Raw genomic sequence first — 23,689 nt, forward strand, 5'->3', positions numbered from 1 at the left:
ACATATAGTGCTGTAAACACAGAAGGTTTTAGCCATTGTAGTTTACATAAAGATCCTGGGCATATGGGGCTGGGTGATGTGGGTGGGGGGCAGAAAACCTTCTAGTTACAGGCTAACTCCTGGAGAAGATTAAAGAGGAGGAGGAAAGAGGTGGAGCCGGCCTGAGTATTATAGCTCTTTGGTTTTCCTGTCAGGCTTTTCATCTCTGTTTGTTCTGGTAAAGCCCAGTTTCTCCTGCGTTGCTTAACAGAGATTTGTTTTTAAAAGAAGTCATCAAATATTCCCACTTCATCACATCAAGAAATTCTGAACATGATGTAAAAGAAAATTTCACACAGTGCGTCAGATAATTATTTGGTAGTTCTTTCTGAAAATACAGATAGACTTGTGCTGATTGATCATATGGACTATTAATAATTTAGGAAATCATTGCAGATTACTGATTTTATACAATTTATTCATTTATTGGGAGGTGTATTTATGAACTGACCATGACTATGAGAAATAAAAAAATTATAAAAAAAAATACATATATATTTAAAAAATGCACATGAAGATGCCGTGTATTGTCATGATGGCAATGAAGACAAATTCATGAGTAACTAAAATTCGTCTTATTACCCAATACAAAATAGTTACAACATAGTGAGCAGGAGCAGCATGATCATGATTAACACCTCATCATTATATTAATTAACAATATAATAATTCTCGTGATTGTGATAAAAAAGATCAATAAAATAATAAAACAATAATGGTAGCAATCACAGTGGTCAACATCATCATCCTAATTATAATAATATATTGTATAGTAATACTACTAATAGTACTGGGCTCTAATACTTCTACTACTTATAATAATAATAATAACAACTAGAACAGCAATAATAAAGTAACATTTTAAACAAAAGCAATAATAATAATATAATATAATAATAATCTGCTCATCATTAAGGTCACATTTCGCCATGTGCATTAGTTACACCTCCTGTTTCTCACATGTTGAGAAGTTGATGTCATCCACAAACTGCATTGTGGTCAGTTTCCATTGCGTCTTGTCCATTTGTGTAGACATGTGTGCCATCGCACTGCTGTACTTCCCTCACACCTCCTGATCTTATCGGTATCGACCATCAAACACAAAATGTTTTATGTTATGTTACTTATCCACACACACACACAACACATTGGTTGTGACCCCGTCACGTCCAGAAAGGCCCCTTCTGGACACGTACCATGAGAGATGCTTTGCTGAAGCAACAGCACAAAACCCAATATTACAAAGTAGTGTGCAAATATTTTCGGCTTATTACGACACTGTGGTAGGACAAATTAGACTGTGGCGGCCACCACAATCTAGGTGATTAATGGCAAACGCTCCTATCCCTAACCACGCTATAACTCTAACATAAATTCTTTTATAGTTTTTTTTAACTATTTGCATTTGGATAATGAATTATTTAACAGAGGTCATGCACAACACAACACAAAAAAAGTTTACATCTGTAGTCCCTGGACAGGAAGAACGTTAAGCTGTGTTTACACAAGGACACAGTTATACAGGCGTTGCTTTTTTTCCCACCCTATCCAATGAATAACCAATCAGACAGAGTTGGGTGGGTCTTCGCAGTATGCCAGTGGGGGGAAGAAAATCAAGCTTTACCCAGGTGTTTAGGCATGTGGACCTAGACTCATCAGGAACCTAGACTCATCAGGAGTGATGAATATGCAATAAGAAGTAAGGGTACTTCTTAAAAGAAATTGCTGGTAGCCCAGTTCAGTTCAGACACTGGATTAGTGTAATATACATCAGAGATAGTATAAACTGTAGTCCTGTCAATACATTATTTCTGTATAATATATCATCAGGACCAGACTGTATTTCTAGCCAAGATCAAGATTAGTACAATTCATCAATAATTACTACAATTACTGCACTGCAGTGTCCTTTTAGAATTCTTTAAGTCAACGACCAACCTTGCAGTCTTTCCCCCTTGCACATCTGCTCTTGGCTTTTTTGAGTCTGGGAGGGAGCCTGAAAGAAGAAGAAGTAAAATAAATTGGGGAAGAAAGAGAACTATTAATATAAGACAGGGGTCAGTAAGACCAGGAATCTCCCAGTACAATAAAATAGGTAAACATAGAAGCAAGGCACTTTCTTAATGTTTATTCTGCCGTCTTTGGCGTCTGGCCAGTCCCAATGCCAAGCACACATACTTTCCTCATGATGTCTGAAGGATGATTTTGTTAGTTAAATGTGGTTTTATTGCATGTCGTGGGGCACTTGACCCTGTGGAATTTTCAGCAGTGCCGCTGTCTCCTTACCAAGTATGGCTTCAGGTTTCCAGTGAAACCTTGTAAAGGTTACTGTGAATTTCAGCAAAAGCTGTTGCATAACTATACTTACAATGTCTGCTTTAGTAGATGTTTTTGTTAGCACACAAGCATTCATCTCAAACACTTTTTTAGTTTTTCATTCATTATTTCTTCTGTAACCTTGTGAGGCAGCTGGATAAGATCACACAAGAATCCATCTCCATCCATCTCTTAGTCTATTTGCCAGCCCATAGAGTCACATTGGGACCCGTTAATGTGGCGTACCTCAAAGCTTTACGTTGCAAATGTACAGTTTGGGTCCCCAGCATTTAGAAGATTTTTGTTTGTTTTAAAAATGTCAGAAATGGATAACACATCCACATCCTCGTCCAGATCGTTTTTTTTTTTTTTTTTGTTAATTATGGACATTTTGCTCATTGCACAGGATATGCAAGTTAGCATCAATCAGTTTTTTAAATGCTGGGAACCCATACTGTACGTTTCTAACATAAAACCTTGGGGTACTCAACATTTCTGGGTTCACGTTGCTGGTAGCAGAATATATTTCTTTACTGAAAGAAGAGCAAGGAACGGCAAATTAAATGAGTCAGAATTTGTGATTTCCCTTGAAACAGCTGAGCTAATTGTTTCCTCACTCAGCTCGAGCAGCTGATGTGCTGTTACCCAACCGAAACATTGCCAAACTAGACAGATAACGGGGAAATGAAACCAATGACGCCAGTATCATACTGAAAAGAGTCAGGGTTGATCTACATTTCATGTTTTTAGAGCTTGAAATGTTATAATTATAGATAGAAGTTATAATTGCTAACATGGCATGCAAGGGCAATTTGATGCATGCAAGGGAAATTTGAATCTTAGGGATTATAACTTAAAATCATGTAGAAGTAAGAGAAAAAACAAGAACAAGAAGTCAGATAACTTCTTAACAAGTGGTGCTAGTACGCCTTTTGAGGCTTATATTTGTGTGTGTGAGTGTGCATGTTTGTGGGCCAGTGTCTTGTCAGTGCACACAGAGTAGCTGTTTGATTTAGAGGTTGAGTCAGGATCAAACTTGTAGTCTTGGATAGTTTTTAGAAAAGCTTGCTCAGTGCCTTTGGAGGAGTAAAGGGTACTAAACAGTCATTTACGAGAAATTAGATAAACAAGATGAACCATGTTTTTTAGTGAGCTTTAGAGGTGATGGTATGTTGATTTACAGCCTTTATGCTAAGCTGAGCGGCTGCAATAGCTTCATATTTACTATACAGTCATGGTAAGCAAATATGCATATTTCCCAAAAATGATGGGATGAGGGATTTTTGAAACTCTCGGGTAAGTATCAGACCAACAAGCGTATCTCAGTGGATCCAAATGCTGCTTTACAGTGTCCCCACCTGAAGGAGTAGCTTGTGAGTACTGGTGGAAGCAAATATGATCCAACTGTGTCTTAACCAAAAGAAGACCTGTGCAAAAATTGCAGCTAATAACTGAACAAATGCATTGTTGACCAGTTGCGTGAGAAGATGCATGCAGTGGCAATGGTGTCTGGATGCTGTGCTTCCTTTTGGTTGCAAACCCACCATTGACGCTATGCAAACATGGTAGTGAAAAGTTGCATTTCAGTCTACAGCCAGTTTAAAAGGACTTATGTTAAACAATCCTGCTGTAGAATTGAACACTAAAGGTTCTGTGAAGGCCTGAGTTATTTATATGATGGTTCATTCACAGACAGGCAGCTTTTATGAATTGTTTCCACTCTGGTTGGTCAATGGGAAGTGGTTAGTTCGGGGGTAGATTGTCTCAAATGCACACACAGACACACACACACACACACACACACACACACACACACACACTTAAAGCTTGCAGAAGTGAGAGCCAGTTCATACTTCAAGAAAAGCACTAGAAACATCTGAAGACACTTGTGGAGGCTGAAACACCTCCATAGACACATGTATTTGCTCTAATTGAACTGACCTCAGACCTGTTGTTTTCCCTAAAATGACTGTATTGTTCCATGTGCCTCTCTGCAGCTGATCGACTCATTTGCCTGGGAAATTGGCACACTGAAGAAGGAAATGGGTAAAAAGACTGAACCTGCAGAAGGAGACCACAAGACAGATACACTCCTTGGGTAAGCTCATAGTGCATCTGCATACAAGACGTGCGTGTGTGTGTGTGTACTTGTCCCAGCCAGTATTGCCATTTGATTTAGTGTAGTGCAGTTCCCCATGGCTGCCAGCAGAGAGCACCCTTAAGAGGCCTTTGAAGTTGTGTTATGTGAAATGTGTGAAGGGTGATGACCAGCTACTGACACACGGCTGTCACTTAGCTATGCCAGGAATCAGCAGATAATGTATTAGCTGTCCCGTAACTGTTTTGTATTGTGTGTCTGTGAACTTTTTCCCGCAAGAAGCTAGATGACATCTTAAACTTGTAGAAAAAATAGATCCCAGATAAACCTCTGATGCCTAGCATGCCTTTGCTGAATAGCTCAGTGTGCATTTTCTGGTAATTAATTTCTCTTCTCAGATTCTGTGGAATTCAGAAAGTACCTGTTAAGTGTTGAGGAAGTATGAAAGAGCTTGGCCAGCAGTGTGAAATGCATCAATTCCAGAAAGTTCATATGTTTTGGAATTATTTGTAACATTGATAATCTTAAGTAACTGAATTCATTGGCTGATGTCAGCACTCACTATTCATAGTAGTGCTGCCTACATATTTTAATGTTTGTACATGCTTGTGTAGTGTGTGTGGGTGTGTGTGTGTGTGTGTGCGCGCGTGTGCGTGGGTGTGTGTGTTATGTGATGGCAATGTTTCAAATGACAATCTTGCTGATAGCCAATGACAATGTTTTTTTTGTTGTTATTTATTTACACTTTAAGTAAGTATATCTGCCTTGTTGTGGCTCAGTATATTCCTCATCACATCCACAGACGCTTAACTTGGTTTCTGATAGAGTTTCTCCTGTGATCCAGTCATTGCTTGTCCTGATTATTTTTATTTTCAAAAGTTTGATATTTAAGACTGGAATCATGACAGCTGACAGTTTAATCTGCAGGCTGGAGAACTTTTTTTAAAAGTGCCTGAAAACAGCAAGCGACAAACCGTCGTGCAATAGGCCTTGTTCAGACTGCCTGAACCCCTGCTTAAAAAAACGCAGCCTTCATCTAAAGCCAAACTGCTGGTGCAGCTGGGGTGCCAACATAGGGGACTCCAACCAAAGATCTCACTCCATTTAACAAATGAATTAGTTTTTCTGTTATTTCTCTCCCTTTTCTGCACTTATTGCAGTAAAAAAGGAAGGTAAACTCCAGTGTGTTATTCATTATGTTTTTTTACGCTTTGTGTTTTGGTGTAAATATTCATTATGTGTGGTGTGTCCAATCTTTGTTGGTCCCATTAATCATAATGGCGATTTTCCAGAAGTTAGTCTGGCATCCTGTGAATGTTTTTCATTGTTCAGTGGTGGTATGAAAATTACAATCCCTGTAATGCACTTTCTTATATTTGTTTGATCTTGTTTTTAGGCTGGGTGAAGAGGTAGGAGGTCTCTTCCTGCAGGCTTCACCTTGCTCTGGGATGGGAGCGGGGCTGGCTGGAGCCAGAGATTCAGGCTATGACTCCCTCCACCGGCGGCTCAGTGTTCTGGACAGACTGGTGCATACACATGCCGTGTGGCTACAGCTGGGCCTCAGCCACCAGGATGCCACACATATCCTGCAGAGCCGGCCCACTGGGGTGAGGGAACAGCAGCACTGTGGCTTCCAGCAACCAACACTGTTGACTTAAAGCTTTCACTTTAGTGTCAAAGTCCACACTTCTTAGCACAAACAGCCAAAACAGTAACTTCAACACCCCCTCAGTATAATATACACCATGAACTACGGCCTTCAAAAATCATGGCAACCAATTTACTCCTCTATAACAGTCCTACAGAAATCCAACTGTTTTAAACCTGGGGATCAGGTTTATTAGAGAGCCTTCTCTCTCTGATAAACAGCCTTGTCCTGCATTAGATAGGTACACAGTTCAAATAACTAAGGAGCTGATAGAAAAATGAGAAGAAACACTGAATTTATATTAAAAAAAGCAGCCTACAAGAAGTATGTATCATTGTTAAAATAGAAAAAATACTAATAAAAAACTAAAATACTACTTCACAAACTTCCTGCAGTTATTGTGTTTGGGTTCATTGTACAGTTCTTCGGTTGTTCTTTACTGTTATTGTTATGCATTGGATACATTATGAAATATCCATGAAATATGTCACTTAGTCAGTTTACTCAATGGTGGAAAAGGTTGGGAACCAGTGCCAGACGATGTGTAGATGTGATGTAGATGGGATCTAAAAAGTCAAAAATCATGACATTCTTTGTTGTATGATAAATCCTTCACAACAGACACTACTCAATGAAGAATGAGGCAGTACTTCTGAGGTATATATGTTCTGATTGGACGTATTCTTCTCTGGCCTACAGACATTCGTGGTGAGGAAGTCAACCAGCCTGCAGAAGAAAGTAATATCTCTACGCATGGACAAAAACTACACAGTTCCTGTCAAAGACTTTCCTGTGAAAGAGAGCCAGTACAGTAAGCATCTTCCACTTCATGTGTTTTATCTGTGTTTTTTCTTTTGAAATGCCCCTGACAATCAGGTTTCAAAGTAAAATATGTCTGTGTCAACCTTCAGGGGTTGTTGTGATTGTCAGCAACAAAGAAATTGGCCCAATTCTTCCGCTGGAATTCCCGGGCTGCTGTAATTATGTAACCTAGATTTTGGACATAGTTCTCATAGAATTCACGTGTTGTGTGTGCAGAGACCTGCAATTATCATACAGGCCTGAATTATTATGACCTACAATGTAAATACAGAATACTGTAGAGCTGTTGGTTTTCACTGCAGTAAATAAATGGCTTTCTAAACAAGATGAATGGAAACTCTTTCAGGTTTCTTTTCTCCTTTTTCTATTCAAACTCTCGAAGCATTACTCATTTTCATTGTAACCAAGACTGTTTGACGTAAATAATTGCATGCTATATTTATGATGGATTATTTCTGTGTAGAAATTGGGTTGACCAAGAAAAGACTGGCACTGGTGAAACTGACAGCAAATAGGAACTTAGGGCTAAGAGTAACTTTTACTCAACTTTTACTCCAGTCAGACCATCATAACCAATAAATGACATACATAGGCTAATATATTTGGATGGAGACTTCTGCCAGGACTGAAGTAGTTTTTAATGGAAGGGGTCACAAGAAAGCTTTTAACATGAAGCAGCAGCAGGAAATAGTTGGTTTGCATCAGCAGTCATTCACTGCAGCTCTCATATGGCTGAAAGCCACCAGTAAAGGATGAAATAAGGCTGATATCTGAAAGGACAAAGAGGAACAGAGGAGTGAAACTACAGTCCTTACCACAATGATTCTGTTGGATGCTACAAAGGAACTTTTACATACAGGGCAATGCATGGGTTGAGCCAAGATGGGTTGAGCAAGATACAAATTACATGAGGGCAGAGACTGTCACAGATTGGCCTTGCTACCAAACTGGACCACAACAATGCAGCATGACACTGTTTCCCCTGCTGTGAGGATGCATTGGAAACAAGGATGAATGGCTAGATGTGGCTTGGTGCGATTAAAACCAACCAAGGCTTGTGGAAACGTTGGATAAATCCAAACTATAAACACCAAAATACACGTGTTTTGAGTAAGACCTCTAGCGAGAAACATCCCTTCTGTTGTCTATACAGCAGTGATTCCCAGCCAGGGGTTCTTGCACCCCACTCCATTATTAAAAGCTACAAGTAATGGATAAATGGCTGAATGTCCAGTTTCTTCCACTTGGGAGTGGTCGAGTGTCAGTGCAAATGTAAACTTGTTCAAACTGACCTAAACATGTACAGTTCAACTGTATAAAAGAATTATAGTGTCCAGTTTAAAATCAGTTTAAATGACCACATTTAGAACATGACGGTGGTATTGGTAAAGGGGTGTTTAGAGTTCATTAGACAGAGCTCTGGGTGTATTGGGTGAGGCTTTGTTCTAGAGTGAGTGCCGGAGGCTTCAATACACTGTATCTTTGTCCGGGAGATGTCCTGAAGGCTTTGCCTTTAAACTGACTACTTCCTCTTCCGTCGCCCCATCCACATTAGTTTCACCAATTCCACTGCTCTCTTCTTCTTTGTTGTGTTCTATTTTTAGTTACATGAAAAATGGGGATTTTTTTTAACCAAACATCTCACTGCTCTGAATGTGCAGTGTGTTCCTCTTGTACCTGTGTGCGCTGACGCCCGTCTCTATTGGCACCACACTGGAATTTCCAAATGCTTACCTAGTGAGAGTATGTGCTGCGTCTGAATCACCACCTTCTGGCTGCTGGTTACAGGTGTAGACAAAGTCAATGATGTCTCTCTTCTCATCTCTCTTCTGATGAGAACAATACACAATATATAAATAGAGTGGTCAATTCATTGAGAGAGAGGCCTCATGCAAAACAAAACCCTGTAAGTTCTAGTAATAAGTCATTAAATGTAGTTTAATTCTTTATTCTGCAGCATTCTTTATTCTGCTTTCATTTGAGAAATTTATTTTTAGGTTAAGAATGATCTTGTTAAACACAGTTAGATTTCTCAAGAACTACAGTTACTTGTCCATTTAAACCTGAAGGTTTTATAACTGTGCAAAGAAATGATGTCACATTATAAATCTGCTGGAAGAACACAGCACACTATCTATTATTGCTCATTTTAGACACACTTCCTGTGTTCACTATTTGGGTTTATTGGGTCTATCAGTTGTTCTGTACTGTTACGATCCATAAAATGTGTCACTTAGTCAGGGGTCGTCATTTTACTCAAAGACAGAAAAGGGGTCCCTGAAGGAAAAGGGTTGGGAACCACTGCTCCAGTGTACCCCCACAGCACTGTCTGATGAGCTAAAGTGCCTCTTCATCAATGCCACGGGTCATGTTCCTGACGTGTTCATTTGAGCTGATTTTAAACTGAATGTTATTGTTTTTATACAGTTGAACTGTACATGTTTAGGTCAGTTTGGACAGGTTTACATTTGCACTGCTATTCTACCACTCCAGATGATAGAAACTGGACATTCAGCCATTTATCTACTACTTTTAGCTTTGAATAATGGAGCTCCCCTCCATCCTTCCACGTTGCCTTTGGCAACAGCAGTAGTACCCCCTGGGATACAAGTACCCCTGGTGGGGAATCACTTTTATAAACCACTGTGCAGTGTTTTGTCATCTGATAAGCCTTCTAACTCATGGGTCTATCCAGTTTTCTTGATTCATATTTCATATCTCACTGGTACCTGACACGTTTTTTAACAGAGCGGCTGTTTTCATTCAGAACACTCAGGACAAGACAAGACATGTAAACTTATTATGGTGGGAGTCAGGAGTTGTTCCCCTTTTTGACCTTAACCAGGTTGCTATAATTGGACAGGAGTCAACAGCCATGCTAGCAACACTGTTTGGCTGTGCTTTGAACTATACACAAATGTCAGCATGCTACTACTACTACTACAGTGTCAATGCTAATGGGGTGTAGCGTTTACCATGTTCATTCACCTTATTTTAGTGTAAAGCGGAGGCTGATTGGAATGTAATTATTTTTGTGTCCATAAAGCCACTAGCCTGACTAACAGTCTGGTTAGTGTGTATGAATGCAGAATATTTCTGTCTGTATGTTCATGTTCTTTTAAAGGTTCTTTGGTGGGGTTGTCGGTATGGAGCTTTGTTCACATTTGTTTCTGTATCACCACAGTAAAAAAAAGCGTCACTGCCAAGTGTCTACCTGCAATAAATGAATATTTGTCAGTGTATGTGACTCATTTTACTCAGAAACGTATTAAACTGTGATGAGGCCTGTTACAGCCTGAGTACTTCAACAGATAATAGTTGTTGTGTGTGTGCCAGATATAGGGACATATTTTGTGCAGGTGAGGCAAAAAAGAAGTCTGATTTGCCAATGTGCCATGTGTCCAAGTCCAAATCTCAATGCAGTTGTAAACAGTTTGGTTGTCTTAAGTACTAAAATCACGTGGTTATTTTTTATCACACCTTGTTGACCTTGTGTTAGACGAGTCTCCACTATATCTTAACATAGAGAATAAGCTAGCTGACAAAGCGAAAATCCAGCTGTTTAGGTAACTTAAACAGTCTTCAAGCAGTACTCCTAACGCAAGTAGTATAGTGATTATACTTACCATTACACCTTACCATTCAGTTGGATCAATGTACAATAGGTTATCACTCTCTCACTCTCTTAGTTCCTTAAAAGCTTAAATAAATGAAATGCTGTGTAGAAATTGACCTTTGTACTGCAGCAATGAGTGCGGTCTAAAGTTTAGTTTGTCACATACGAAAGCTAACTGACACTTAGCTCAAGAGATCTTAAACTTTCTAAAAAGCAATATTTAAACAACACTAAGTATGATTATTGGAGCTCATGGGAGATCTGAGATAGATGAGGACAGTTGTAAGTTATGGGATGGCACGCTGCCATCTAAGACACATGTTTGAATTTAACCCACTTCCCTCATTCCCTCATTCCCTACAGTCTGAACATCTTTTTTTCTCTTGCTCTCTCTGCATCCTTCGCCTTATTAAACATTTGTTTCCAACTCTTCTGGATTAAGTCTGCTATAAAGACATGACTGCCTAAGACTAGTGTAGATCACCTCATACAAGTCTTTGTTTTTTCTTTCCTTTTACTCTGAACTGGGGCTGCATGATATGGTAATAAAACTACTATTACAGATACTGCAACTGTGAAAAAAAAATCATGTGACGTGACATTTGTTGGGGTCTGTACCAAACAGGTTCAGGCCAGGACATCTCTGCAGAACTACAGTAACTCATTATAATGCAGCTTATTGTGGTTTGGATATTGCACTTACTAACCCTAACCCATATTGAGATTTCAGTAATATTGCGATTAATTGTGTAGAGCTACTTTGAACACATCTCTCATTTTCTCTGTCTTATACACACAGTTATGTACACAGTTACGTACACACGTAAATGCCTGGTTTCTCTAGCCACACCCAGATCTTGTTCACATTTGAGTTCAGTGCCAGAGGCCTGAAGCTGTTGTGACTGCATGCCAAGTTGTAAGGAAAACAAGGTCTCGTTCAGCGTATATTACCAACAGGACGCACGCAAGTTTTGCTCCTCCTAACAAATTGTGTGATCTGTTTTCTCTGTGTGTTCTCTTACACATTTATTAACCAACAATTTGAGTCCACATGGGGAAAGTGGTTTTCACCACACTCATTGTTGTTGCCATTTATTCACATTATTTATATGGCAATTATAATACCAATCTGACTCTGTTATCCTTACGGGAATTCAAGTTAATCCAGGGATTATAGAAAATGTTGTAAACATTCCTTTGCATGCATTGTGGCTGTTGTGCTTTTTCTCAGCTATGTCCTCTTTTCCCTTGCCAGTGACATAAGTCAAAACATCATACATTGTTGTATTGTCAGTAAAGGCATTGTTTAGATTATTTTGCTCAAAGTCACAGGACTTCACATTTCTTTGAACCAGATTCAAGAAATGACCAAACTGTCTTTTTTACATGCTTTTCCTCTCACAGTTCGTTGTGTCTTGATCATGTTGTTCTGTGCTCCTACAGCTTTCTCTTTGGAGGGATCAGGCCTGAGCTTTGCAGACCTTTTCCGTCTGGTGGCCTTCTGCTGCATAAGCAGGTGAGTTCATCACTTAGAATTACTAATGATTACTGAAAGACATGCAAACCACACAGATGTGGTCCAAGGCAAATGGGCTTTTGGTAAGATGCCTGAAATAAATTGGTTAACACAAGCAGAAGAGATTTACACCATCATCCATCTATCCATCCATCCATTCATCCATCTATCCATCCATCCATCTCTCTATCCGTATAGCCTAACCCATGGTTATGCTGTAAACAGGAACTGTGAATAATCAAAAATCAATAATGTCCCTTCACCATGATTTATTCTTAGACACTTTGCTTTGTTTGTGCAATGATATAATGTAATATATAACATAATATATATGATATATTTGCCCTGTGTGATCAGAAAATATCGATACACTTGAGTACTTGAGTGATTGCTAGATAGCAGTGTGTAATCTGTCTTTAGCCATTTCACTTCCACTCTAATTATTACTATGATGTTGGGTGTTGGATGTTAGAGGGACTGTGATAAATAACTCAGATTGTATGGATATGGTGGTGTGTTCTTTGTTCTATGAAAGTTTTAAAATGAAATTATCGCCTTACAATATTTAATCATAACCTCTGTATTGTGATACGTATGATATGTATCACCATATCCTATTGTAACATATTGGCAAAAGAAAGTCTAAATTTTAAACTGCACCTTGGGGTTGACAGGGGCTGCTTTGGTTTGGTGTGTACAGTTCTTTTGTATATAAAATATATAATATTTATATATTATTGTATATAAAATTGTATATTCTATATAAAATAGTGCACTGTGTACAATATGACAAACACACAGTGTATATTGATGTATGAAATCAAATCTACTACGTTGCCATAATCATGTAATCCACAGCTCTTATAGACTGTTTATGTGGGTAGAAAAGGGTCTAAGTTTGCTAAACTATAAATCATAACAACAAAGGCAAAGAAGGAAGTGTTGAAGATGGAAAAAAGCACAAAATATTCCACCTTTAACCTTAATCTGAACAAGGAAGCAGAGTTCTATTTTTAGATGGATACATATAGTTAGAATATAAATACACGACAAGTGTACAACTATTCCATTGCACAGAGCACCACTGGTGCCAGAACTGGAGTCAGATTTGTTTTATCTGTACTCATTGTTGTGTTATTCACACAGGACAGAGAATGAGACTGTATTTGTTTTTGTTTTGAAAGCAGAGGTTGCGTTAGACTTTTTTTGTGGTCCATCATTTTGACAGGTTTGTGAAAATTCCTTAATAATCTGTTATTGCCATTTTCATTTTGTGATCAAATTTTTGTCTTTCAATACTTGAGGTTAGATTAACAAAGAATTTCAGCCTTTACATAATAGGCTAACGTAGGTCATGCAAGCATTCATCAGCTGTCCCTCAAGTCTTTAAAAATCCCCCTCCCTTCTCACATCCTGAATGGCACATGGGTAAAAAATAATAACAAATAAAAATAGAAAATGATAACAAGACAAGCCTACTTGAGAGTATTTAATTTTAAAAATAATATTTGCTATGCAACAACACAATGCATTTATAAGGGCACTGGGAGAAAAGATTACACCGACCATGTGACAGATGCCGATCGACCAGCAGGTTGGGCTTGGAAATATCACAGGTTCGGGCAGGTGGGTCAAGAGATAAAGCAGCATTCCAAGAAAGTTAATTGTAATTAATAACTTACAGATTTTTGGAGTTCAGGTGTTTATTTTCATGCTGTGGTGAGATGAGTCAGTGGGTTCTCTGCTAAGCATGGAAATCATGTGGACACATACATTAAGAAACATGTTGAACTCTTTTCCACCCTCATAAAACAAAGATGATTTTAGTATTTAAAGTATTTAAAATCCTGTATCCTGTACATCCTTTTTTACATCTTCTATCTGTTTTTGGCACTATTCATTAGTTTCTATCCGTGTTAATGCCACCTGTAGACCTGTGAAATAGTGTGAAAACATTGGCAAGACTGAGTATTGTGTCATCCATGTGCAGGTCAGTCTTTGTGAGCAGGCACGAGACAAACATTAAAAAACCTGTTCTGTAGTGCTATAAAGGTAAAAGAAAAAAAAAAAGACAGCTTAGTATATTTAAATTACTTACACTCTAGTTATACCTTGGATTTATTTATTCAAAATACTTACATTGCATACTTCCTGAATACCCACACTGCTATTTCACATTTATATCTACACAGTTTTTAGGTCACTTTCTGTGTCTTTGGTAGTCATCATTTGCACAATAATGCTTTAGTTATCTGTCACATTTAAAGCGTCCAGGTTTCACTGTCACTAATTTAAAGCTTTGGTCACTCAGGTTTACTTGACCGAAGCTTTTGGAAACTCTGAAAGGTCTTGTAAAAGAAAGCAGCAGGCACGCATTACCCTCCGGCTGTGTGGTTGAACATACGGTTCAGCCAGCACCACACACCCAGGCTATAAGCCACACTCCTTTTACAACGGAATGACTCACACACTTTTTAGGAATAGGCTTTCAGTCCCGCCCTCCTTAACTCACTTTTCTCTGCTGACCAAATCTTTCTCCCTTTCACCCGACCTTTTCTCTGTTTCTCAGGGATGTGTTGCCCTTCACTCTGAAGCTTCCGGAGGCCATCGCTTCAGCCAGGACGTCTGCTGATCTCGAGGAGGTTGCTAAACTTGGAGCAGGTTTGTTTTCTCATTTTGAATATTTACATTTATGAGACCAGCATGCAGTTGGGGGAATGTCTGGCAGGCTGAAAGACATATGGAGATGAAGTTTCTTGACTCCATTGCAGCAGAAAACAACAGAATATAGATAAAAAACACAATGGATACAAGTAATCATGCTTCAACAATTAGCTCAAAGTGGGCTGATGTTGCAGTTCATACATGCACAAATTAACAGTCTAGTATGAAAACACAGTATGTGTAAGGTTGGCTAACCAGTAGGCATGTAAATGACCATCATTAGGTGTTCCTATGACAATACTAAGTAGTAACAATATAGTGTAGTAGGTCAAGGAGACATGGGAGTCTCCAGAAAGGGTTACCCTATAATCTATAAAAAGATAAGGGAACATAGTAGCTCATGTGTGTAGAGGTATTTTTTAACTATAAATATTCCTTATTGAATCAACAGTGACACTTCAGGGTGGAGCATTTATGGTATTGGCATTCAAACCGGTTTGTTCACTTCCTTTAGCCTCTTGCAGATTCAGAAAAGTAGTGTTTTCCTCTATCCCACATCTGTTGTCTGTAAAAGTGTAGGGTTTTTTTTTCCTGAGGCGTGACACTCGTAAAGCCCATCTCAACCATATTGCCCCCCCCCCCACGCGCTTGAAGGATTAAACGGCATGCCAGTGCTAAATGACTCACCCCGAGGGACAAAAGTCTCTTGCAGGCGCATATCACTGCTGCACGGCTGGGCATGGACCCAGGCGGGATTGGGTGCCTCTGAAGGGTTTTTTCCCCTGCCAGCAGTAGTACTTTGGACATTTTCATTCATATAATCTGACACCTCCATCCCAAAAAAGTGTGAGGAAAGTTTTACTGTAATGAAGACCATGGTTATCATCACAACATTGTTTGATCAATGTATTTTTTTCTTAAAAGAGGGAGCACTATGTCAAATTATAGCTCCTTCGTCTATCTTATACTAAATACTTTCTTACTTAACTTAGCTGAGGGAAAAATAGTGGTTTAAAAGTGTGTAGATGTTGTTTAGTTTGTCTTCCACACTACTTCCCCTTTTCATAACCCACTCAGAGTGACCTTTCTATCCACTCAGGCTCTGCTGCTGTGACTCAGCTCTGAGCTATTATGTGCACTCTCAGCTGACTCCGCCGGACTTCAAGTGCCCCTCGGCCTGAAAGCCTCTTAAAGAGTTCAAGGTGACACACAATGATTTGATGACACCCCCCCCCTTAATGTGGTCTCGAATGATCTACAGACATACATAGTCTCTCTATTTCTCCCTCTCTTGTATTCTTAGTGCCTCTCTCTCTCTCTCATTCATAAAAGGGTTCCTGTTGAGTGAGGTGACACAATGGTGGGTTTTGTGTCTGTGGAGGTAACTGAGCGGCAGTGAATGGTTGATCCAAAAGGCAGTTCTGACGTACATACGAACATTTACGGCCGGGACAGATGATAAAAGAGTACTGTTGACTCTGACGTCTTCACAGTGTCCTATTACCTGTTACATGGCTCTCCACCTGTAATGACATTTGGGTATAGGAGACAGTTTGCCATCTTTTTGTGATCCCTTGTGAAGGCCCCTGTGGTCATTATGAAGTTATGAAGTAAAATGATTAATGATTATTGAGAAGCTCAACCAGGCACACACTTGTTCCCCCAACTTATTTTTCACACATTCCCAGTAACCAACCAGTGCTTCTACACTGGAATACTATCCAGCCCCAGTTTCAATATATGTCAGTTTGCATAATTTGAATTTAAATTTCATGGCTTTTATTTTAAAGACCTGGCTTGGGTCGGGATCAGCCAGGCTCATTTAACTAACTCATTTCACTGTCCCCATAGTGTATGTGTTGCATCAGAAAGCTTTTTAAACGTTCTCCTTTCATTGTGTTCCATGACCCGTCCTACTCTCACTCTGATTGGCTAGTACCGGTTGCCTTAATTTATTTGGGTTGGTTAGGTTTAGGCATGAAGACTGACATTGGATAGGGTTAGGGTAAGGCAAATGGGGCGCTGCTGGGAAGTAGCAGGGATCCATTTTGGGGATAATAAATGACATGATATTGGATATGCACATAGACTTGTATACTTGACGATACCCGATCCAGCATTTTAGACTGCGTCGGAGGCATTTCCAGTACTGGTATGGGAACAACCTTATTACCACAACCTATTGCCATACAGATAGCCTGTTGGTATGGCGCTCTGAAGAAGTTGCTTGCTTTTCCCTTGCTTTTGTCGTTAATCCAACCTTGAAGCTTGGTTGATTAGTTGCTGTATTTTGACTGAACAGCACAAGAGGCAAATTGCATTTATCTAGTGCTCAGTCAGTGGCACAGTTTGAACAAGCTGGTTCTTCAATTTTGATAGTTTAGCATTTCGTTTCAAAAGTGCTATGTCTTGCTAATAAAGTAGCATAATAAATAAGAGAAGAAAATGGGTTGAAGTTGGTTGAACATTTAATCCTGTAGTCTTTAAACAATGACCTGGGAACTTCAGATGGCTGGATTTAACATCATGAAGTGTTCTTCATGAAGGCTGCTAGGGGTAGTTGAAAGCTGCAGAAAAAACTAGTATGTTGATCCTGAATTAAGATTGATAAACAACTATTTCCAAGGTCAAGATTGAATTTATGTCCCAACTTCTTGTAGACCTCTTCTGACCTTTGAGATAACACTTTTATCACTCAGCTTAAGTGTTGGAGCATGGTAAGAGACATGCAGCACGGAAATCAGGGACAAACACACATTGGCATGTTATAATTATATGTATGTTTGATCTACATATTGGCTATAAATACTACATAAGCCCAGTCATTAATTAAGTTTTTGAAATATTTCCAGCTCCTGAAGAACCAAAGTGACTGACTTTATGTCCCATACAGAGTGCTAGCTATCTATTTTTGGCTCCAGTTCAGCTGTTATAGTTCTCTAGAAGTTGCTCTTGACTTACCCTTGACTTTCCCAGTTCTTACATCAACCACGCCAAACCACATTCCTCTGATCTCAGTCCCAGGTGTGTGTGTGTGTGTGTGTGTGTGTGTTTGAACACTGTACAGCAGCACTTTGCTGTGCTTTGCATATACTTGCAAGAACACACCTTTATGTTTAACTGAGTAATCAAAATTATTCCACAGAGTTAGAAGTGTAAAAAAAACAAATTGTGAAATGTCTAAAAAACAAAACAATCAGAATTATCAAAACTGTATCTAATCATATAATATTGACAACAGAGAAAACAGAAGATATTAATAGAAGTGAGAGTAAACAAGAGTAGAGTAGGTGGAACATAGGAAAAACTTTGTCAAAGTGTCTCAGAGAAAGACAGATCACGCAACTTCTACTGAAAGGGAGTGAGTGGGGTGGGACTACTGCACTAACAGCCCTCCCACACACACATTAACAGGATGAGTCATAACAGAGATTGAGCGTGAGTGAGAGAGAGGAGACAGTCGAGTTTCAGCTTGTGCAGATACAGCAGTGCGTCTTCTTCGACACCATCAGAAGTGTACAGAGGAGTTAGACCGAGCGTGAGATCAACAGCTCGTCTGTGTGTCACTGAGCTTCGGCATCACAGTGAGTATTGTTGCCCTCTCTTTTCTGCTCTGTAGTTGTGTGAAGGAGCTGCTCTGTGTCTGGCACTAGTATTCCTCATGCGGTATTGTTCCCGCTGTCGTGTGTCTTGTTTTGCTCTGTCTGGTACGGCTTGGACTCCACAAAGTGTTGTGTTGCAGTAGTTTAGTGCTATTTTGCTCTTTGTTGTTTGCTAGGAAAAAGCTCTCCAGGAGGCTCATCCTCTCAGACTGCAAAAGTAAACAACAGTGATTTTGCACTAAGCAGCATTTAGAGGGTTTTTTGAGGCCAGTTGACTTGCATTGAGTCATTGGGAATGGAAAAATAATAAGTGGGCATATTTAAGTTAATCTCTTTGCAATATATTTTTTCCTTGCTGCCACTCACTGTGGTGTAGAGCGATGGGCTTTTAATATACAATTCTCAGCTACCAAAAGAACAGCGGGAGACAAATAGCTGATAACTGACTGTTTCATTGTTGGTAGGGGTGTATGGGTACACAAAACACGGTTCAATGTGTGCCAGAGTTTTGGGGGGTACAGAGAGAGGAACAAAAGCGAAATTGTTGATCCATGTACTTTGAAAAACACTAAACAGTCACCTTTAGGCTATTATTCTCGCTGTTCAAGCATTTGCACATGGTCAGAAAGTAATCAGTCAGTATTGTCCCAACTAAATTCCAAAACCCTGTTTGTGAAGAAAAAATATTGTGAGTCTGAATCTGCTGTCGGGCTGTGGGGAGAAGCATTTACACCTCAGTCTGTTTTAGACTACCTCTAGTTATTGCAAATACCTTTACCTGAGCTATTTTCAGATAAATCTTTGTCAACAATGGTGACACTATTTCTGAGTAATCACTTCCCTTTGTTTGGTGTTGGTGTAGCGTGCTAGGAAAGCTTTGTGGTCCCAAACAGGGGATTTTATAGGACTGATGATAATATGAACTAGTCAGTCTCATTAGCATAGTTTTGGTAGCTGGCAACAACTAATAGACTCTCAAAGCTCTCCGGTTGCAACACGTTTGAATGTATGTTCCTGCATGCCTTGACATAGACTTTATTTAGACCATATTAGACTATTGAGACTATAATTATTTAGTTCTTTAGTTTAGTGTAGTTTACAAAACCAAAATAAGATATGTTATGAACTGAATATGCCAAATTAGTGCCAATTATGATACGGTCACACTTCTAATTGTTGGTGTTGAAAATTAGTGCTTGTTCCATGATCTACTGTAAATAACTGAAATGGGTATTTGTTAAAGTGGAAATGAAGCCTTTTCTGATAAGTCTTATAAACTGTCCTCAAGTGATCACTTTAGTCAGCGTCAGTTGGGGCTAAAGACTAAGTCCTCATTTCTGCTTGAGGCTGGAGGCTGCAGGCTACATTAGCTGCTACTAGTACCCCTGATTTTATTGTGTTTAATGTACGTGCCAGGTTTTAACAACGAAGAAGGATGCATTGAATAACAAATGGAATATCTCTAGTTCTACTGCATCCAGAGTTTGCTTTGCATAGGAGTTCAGTGCTTAAACAGTTAGTAGCTGGTGAAAAGGCAGCTACCAAATCAGTGGTCCAAGATAGGCCAAGGTAACGCTGTACTATTGTACAAATGTTTTTTGGCTCATGGCATTGCTAACCCCGGGGATGAGACAGGGCCCAGACATATTATATTTGGCACTTACTTGTTTTATCACACCCTGCCCACCAAATATAGGTAGAATATTTCTCTCACTGTCTCACACAGGCTTCTGGGACGCTCAGTTGTGTCACAGGAGGAAGGGCTCACTCTCCTTGTCAGGAATAGCTGCTCCGGACAGACCGCCTCCCCCTGCCCAGAGACCAGTCTCCTTGGCAACCATCCCAGGGCGCCCTCAGCTTAGAACTCGCACACCATCTGAGCTCGAGTGTTGCCAGTCCAATGGAGCTCTTTGCTTCATCAACCCTCTCTTCCTAAAGGTTCACCAACCAGACAGCGACGACAGCTCCACTTCAATTCTCCCGGGCACAGCAAAGCAAGGCCTGAGGGAAGAACCCATTAGCAACAGCCTAGAAACCAACAGCAAGGACACCCAACACTCGGGTCCTCAGGTCTGTTGCTCAGATCACAGTGACAGCAGCCAGTCAGGTCAGAGTAACCTGCAGAGCCTTGGCAGAACCACAGAGCTACAGGACGATAACAGTGAAACTGGCAGCAGCAGTCAGAAGCTCAGTGTGGCAGACACTGTTTCACGGTCCCCACCTCCTCGTCCACCCCCACCTCGCTTTGCGCCACGACGCTCAGCCCCTCCTCTCCGAAAGCGCAGTATGCCCGAGAAAATCCCTTGGATCAATGTCCCCAAGGACAAGGGGGAAGAGAGAGAGAGGGGCAGCAGCCTCCTTTCTCGTCTGGGCTCCTCGCTAAGCATCAGCCCCTCATCTTCCCCTCCCAAGAGACTCAGCATAAGTTCCCCCATATCCATCCCCCGGCCGTCCCTGCCCATCTCTCTGTCATCTCTCTCCTCCTCCCCACGTCGGGCCAAGGCGTCACCATCATCCAGCCAGGAGGATGCCCAGTGCCACTTGGCGCTAGAGGACCAGACCATTGAAAAGGCCCTTATTAGGGCCGAACTGTCCAGGCGTAATCTTACCAGAACCCCCGCCCAGGACTCCAGCAGTCCTCCAGACCCTTCACTGATTACAACAGGCAAACGGGCAGAGGTGACAGGAGGGGAAGAGGAAGCAGTCGAAGAATGCAGCGGCGGCGGCCAGCGGCTGAGTGACATGAGCATTTCCACAGATTCCTCAGACTCTCTGGATTTCTCTCAGTCCTCAGCCTTCTTCCTTCCTCCTCTCCATGACCCCAGCCCCCCCACTGTGGCTGACTTCAACACCCACCTCCCCCTCTCCCTCCCACCATCCCACCTACCTTACTGCAGCATGGAAGAGGACGACGACGATGAGGACGATGAGGACGAAGAGGAGCCTGACTATGGTGTGAGTCTTGAGAGCGACCAGGACCAAGACCAGGACCTGACCATGGTGCCACCGGGCCACCGCACAAAGCGTCGCCCCAGTGCCAGCGCTTTGGTCCTGCAGAATGCCCTGCGAGGGCACCTACGCAAGATGAGCGGTGTTTTCAACTCGCTGCTGACACCTGAGAAGAGGGCGATCCGCAGGGTGATGGAGCTGTCCAGGGATAAAGGCTCGTACTTCGGCTCCCTGGTGCAGGACTACCTCAGCTACATGGGCGAGGGTGCAGGAACCCAGGCTTGGCAGGGCTACGCCTCTGGACTGGAGCTGGTGCAGACTCTGCGGCAGTTTATCACACAGATGAAGAGCTATCTGCGACAGAGCTCCGAGCTGGAGCCTCCAATCGAGAGCCTCATTCCTGAAGACCAGATCGGTGAGTACCAAATAGTTCCACCATGTTTTATTCTAGCTCTGAGGGCTATGTTGTCAACCTTGGTACTTAACTAGTTTTACTAGCAATGCTTGTGCACTGCAAATGTAACTGTTACCTCTTTCTGGAACCAATGGCAGCTTAATGCTTTAATTCTAGTGATTAAGGGTATATGTTGTGTGCCTAAAGGTTTGGTCAAGTGTTAGATTACTGCTGACATGCTGGGACTGCTCGATGGCAACATTTTTTTTAAGCATGATGACCTCCTCCTCAACTTAACTGGGAGGCTGGTTGGAGTCATTTTTGTGTGTGTTCACAAATAATTGAGTATTTTTAAGTGTGAAAGTGTGATGTATTTATGGAGAAATCCTAGTTTTTATGGAAACACTATGTCACACAAAGCGTGTTTAATGCAGACACAGCAGTTTCGCTTCAGTATTTTAGCAGTGAGGACATCGGAAAACACACGCTCACATGTTTGCAGTTGGATGTGTGCACGTGTGTTTATGTCCATGTATACATTCCTGGTGAAGCCATAGCCATCAGGCTAATTTTTTTTTAAATTTTTAATTGTGTGTTGTCATGCATGCTGATTAATCAGTATCCATTTGAAAAACAAAGTAAGGACAGGTGAACGCAGAGTAAAATCAGTGGTACCTTTGAAACTGAGTCATTCCATACTAATATTTGCATTTCCCTCTTATTGCCCTTTTATTGTATCCACCCTTTATTGCATCTTACAATACCATGACAGCAACATGAAAGGGGGAAACCAGAAAGAGCCCCGCACACACACACACACACACACACACACACACACACACACACACACACACACACACACACACACACACCTGCCGGAAGAGCGTTCTGAATCATTTAGGCCAAGATTCAGTGGCTGGATCAGACGTTGGACAGAGTAACATGTAAACAGAGAGCACAAAGAGGGTTTTATCTCAGGAGGAAGGGGCCTGTTGAACCAACCTATTTCTACTGGCCCCGTTCAAATAGTTCACCAGAGGGCTGTAATTATGAGTGAAAACTGTTCTGCTTGATCAGCAGTCATCTCATAACTTGAACATTAACCTTTTACATTTTCTTGTTAGTTCTGTATTCAGTGTTGAATTGTTATAATTTTATTTATAAATGATATCTAAACTTATTTGGAAATGTCTGTTGGTGGCAATATCAGAATCTGATTCACCAATTTTACACATAAAGTTCAGTTTCCTCATTAGGAGGAGTAATACTGATGATGATATGATGCCTTCTGTGGCTCTGGCGGGAGCTTGCCAAAGTCTGGAAAAAAGAATCCTGCTGATGTCATAGTGATGTCATCAACATTATCGTAGTCTGTGCTTCAGACTTTACATTCCTACTGCGTAGAAAGGCTGCATTACAAACTCGAGACGTGTGGTTTTAATGATCACACAGGGGAGGTCTAATAAAAGAATATCCAGTTGCATAATGGGAAATGTAGGATCCAGTGTTTTTGGAGCTTGACCCATACTAAAAGTCAAGATACATTATTTTTTTAATTATTATTTTCACTTAAAAAAACAGATAATGTGACATTACTTGGGGTTTTGTACCAAACAAACGTGTTTTTCTACAACTGGAGAATAAGATTTGTAGTCCAGAGTATCTCTGAAGCACTACAGTACTTCATTATAATTAACTTTAACAAAAATGGCAGCTTCTGTGATGCAGATATTGCACTTGGCCGTATTGCAATTTTAATAATATCATATTTTTTGATAATGTTTAATGGACATCTATTAACAGTATCTGCAGATCCAAAAAATCTGGCATGATGTCTTCTGTTGCCTGTTTTCTGAATGGCATGTTTTTCACAAGCATTACACTGGGAACTGCTGCGGTTTTAGTCCTTGGAAAAGTTGCACAATTTTTTGTTGTGGCAGCTTCAGAGAGTGTTTTCTGTTCGAGTCAAGAAAAAAAAAACCAAAGGCAAGCCAGCCCAGATGCATTAGGGTGACCGTCTGCCAA

General features: G+C 40.6%; 1 protein-coding gene across 3 annotated transcripts in view; it reads left to right on the forward strand.

Annotated features, from left to right (window-relative positions):
- LOC127376176 (ras and Rab interactor 2) overlaps window positions 1–23,689 on the forward strand; it is a 49,029-nt gene that overhangs the window by 14,627 nt on the left and 10,713 nt on the right. For all 3 annotated transcript variants that reach the window (XM_051422828.1, XM_051422837.1, XM_051422848.1), the window contains 6 exons: window positions 4,353–4,453; window positions 5,850–6,060; window positions 6,801–6,912; window positions 11,983–12,055; window positions 14,625–14,716; window positions 20,048–21,685. In XM_051422828.1, coding sequence (XP_051278788.1) covers window positions 4,353–4,453; window positions 5,850–6,060; window positions 6,801–6,912; window positions 11,983–12,055; window positions 14,625–14,716; window positions 20,048–21,685 — 2,227 coding nt within the window. The remainder of the gene's footprint in view (window positions 1–4,352; window positions 4,454–5,849; window positions 6,061–6,800; window positions 6,913–11,982; window positions 12,056–14,624; window positions 14,717–20,047; window positions 21,686–23,689) is intronic.

The sequence above is a fragment of the Dicentrarchus labrax genome, unplaced genomic scaffold (assembly GCF_905237075.1).
Source record: "Dicentrarchus labrax unplaced genomic scaffold, dlabrax2021, whole genome shotgun sequence".
NCBI classification, from domain to species: Eukaryota; Metazoa; Chordata; class Actinopteri; family Moronidae; genus Dicentrarchus; species Dicentrarchus labrax.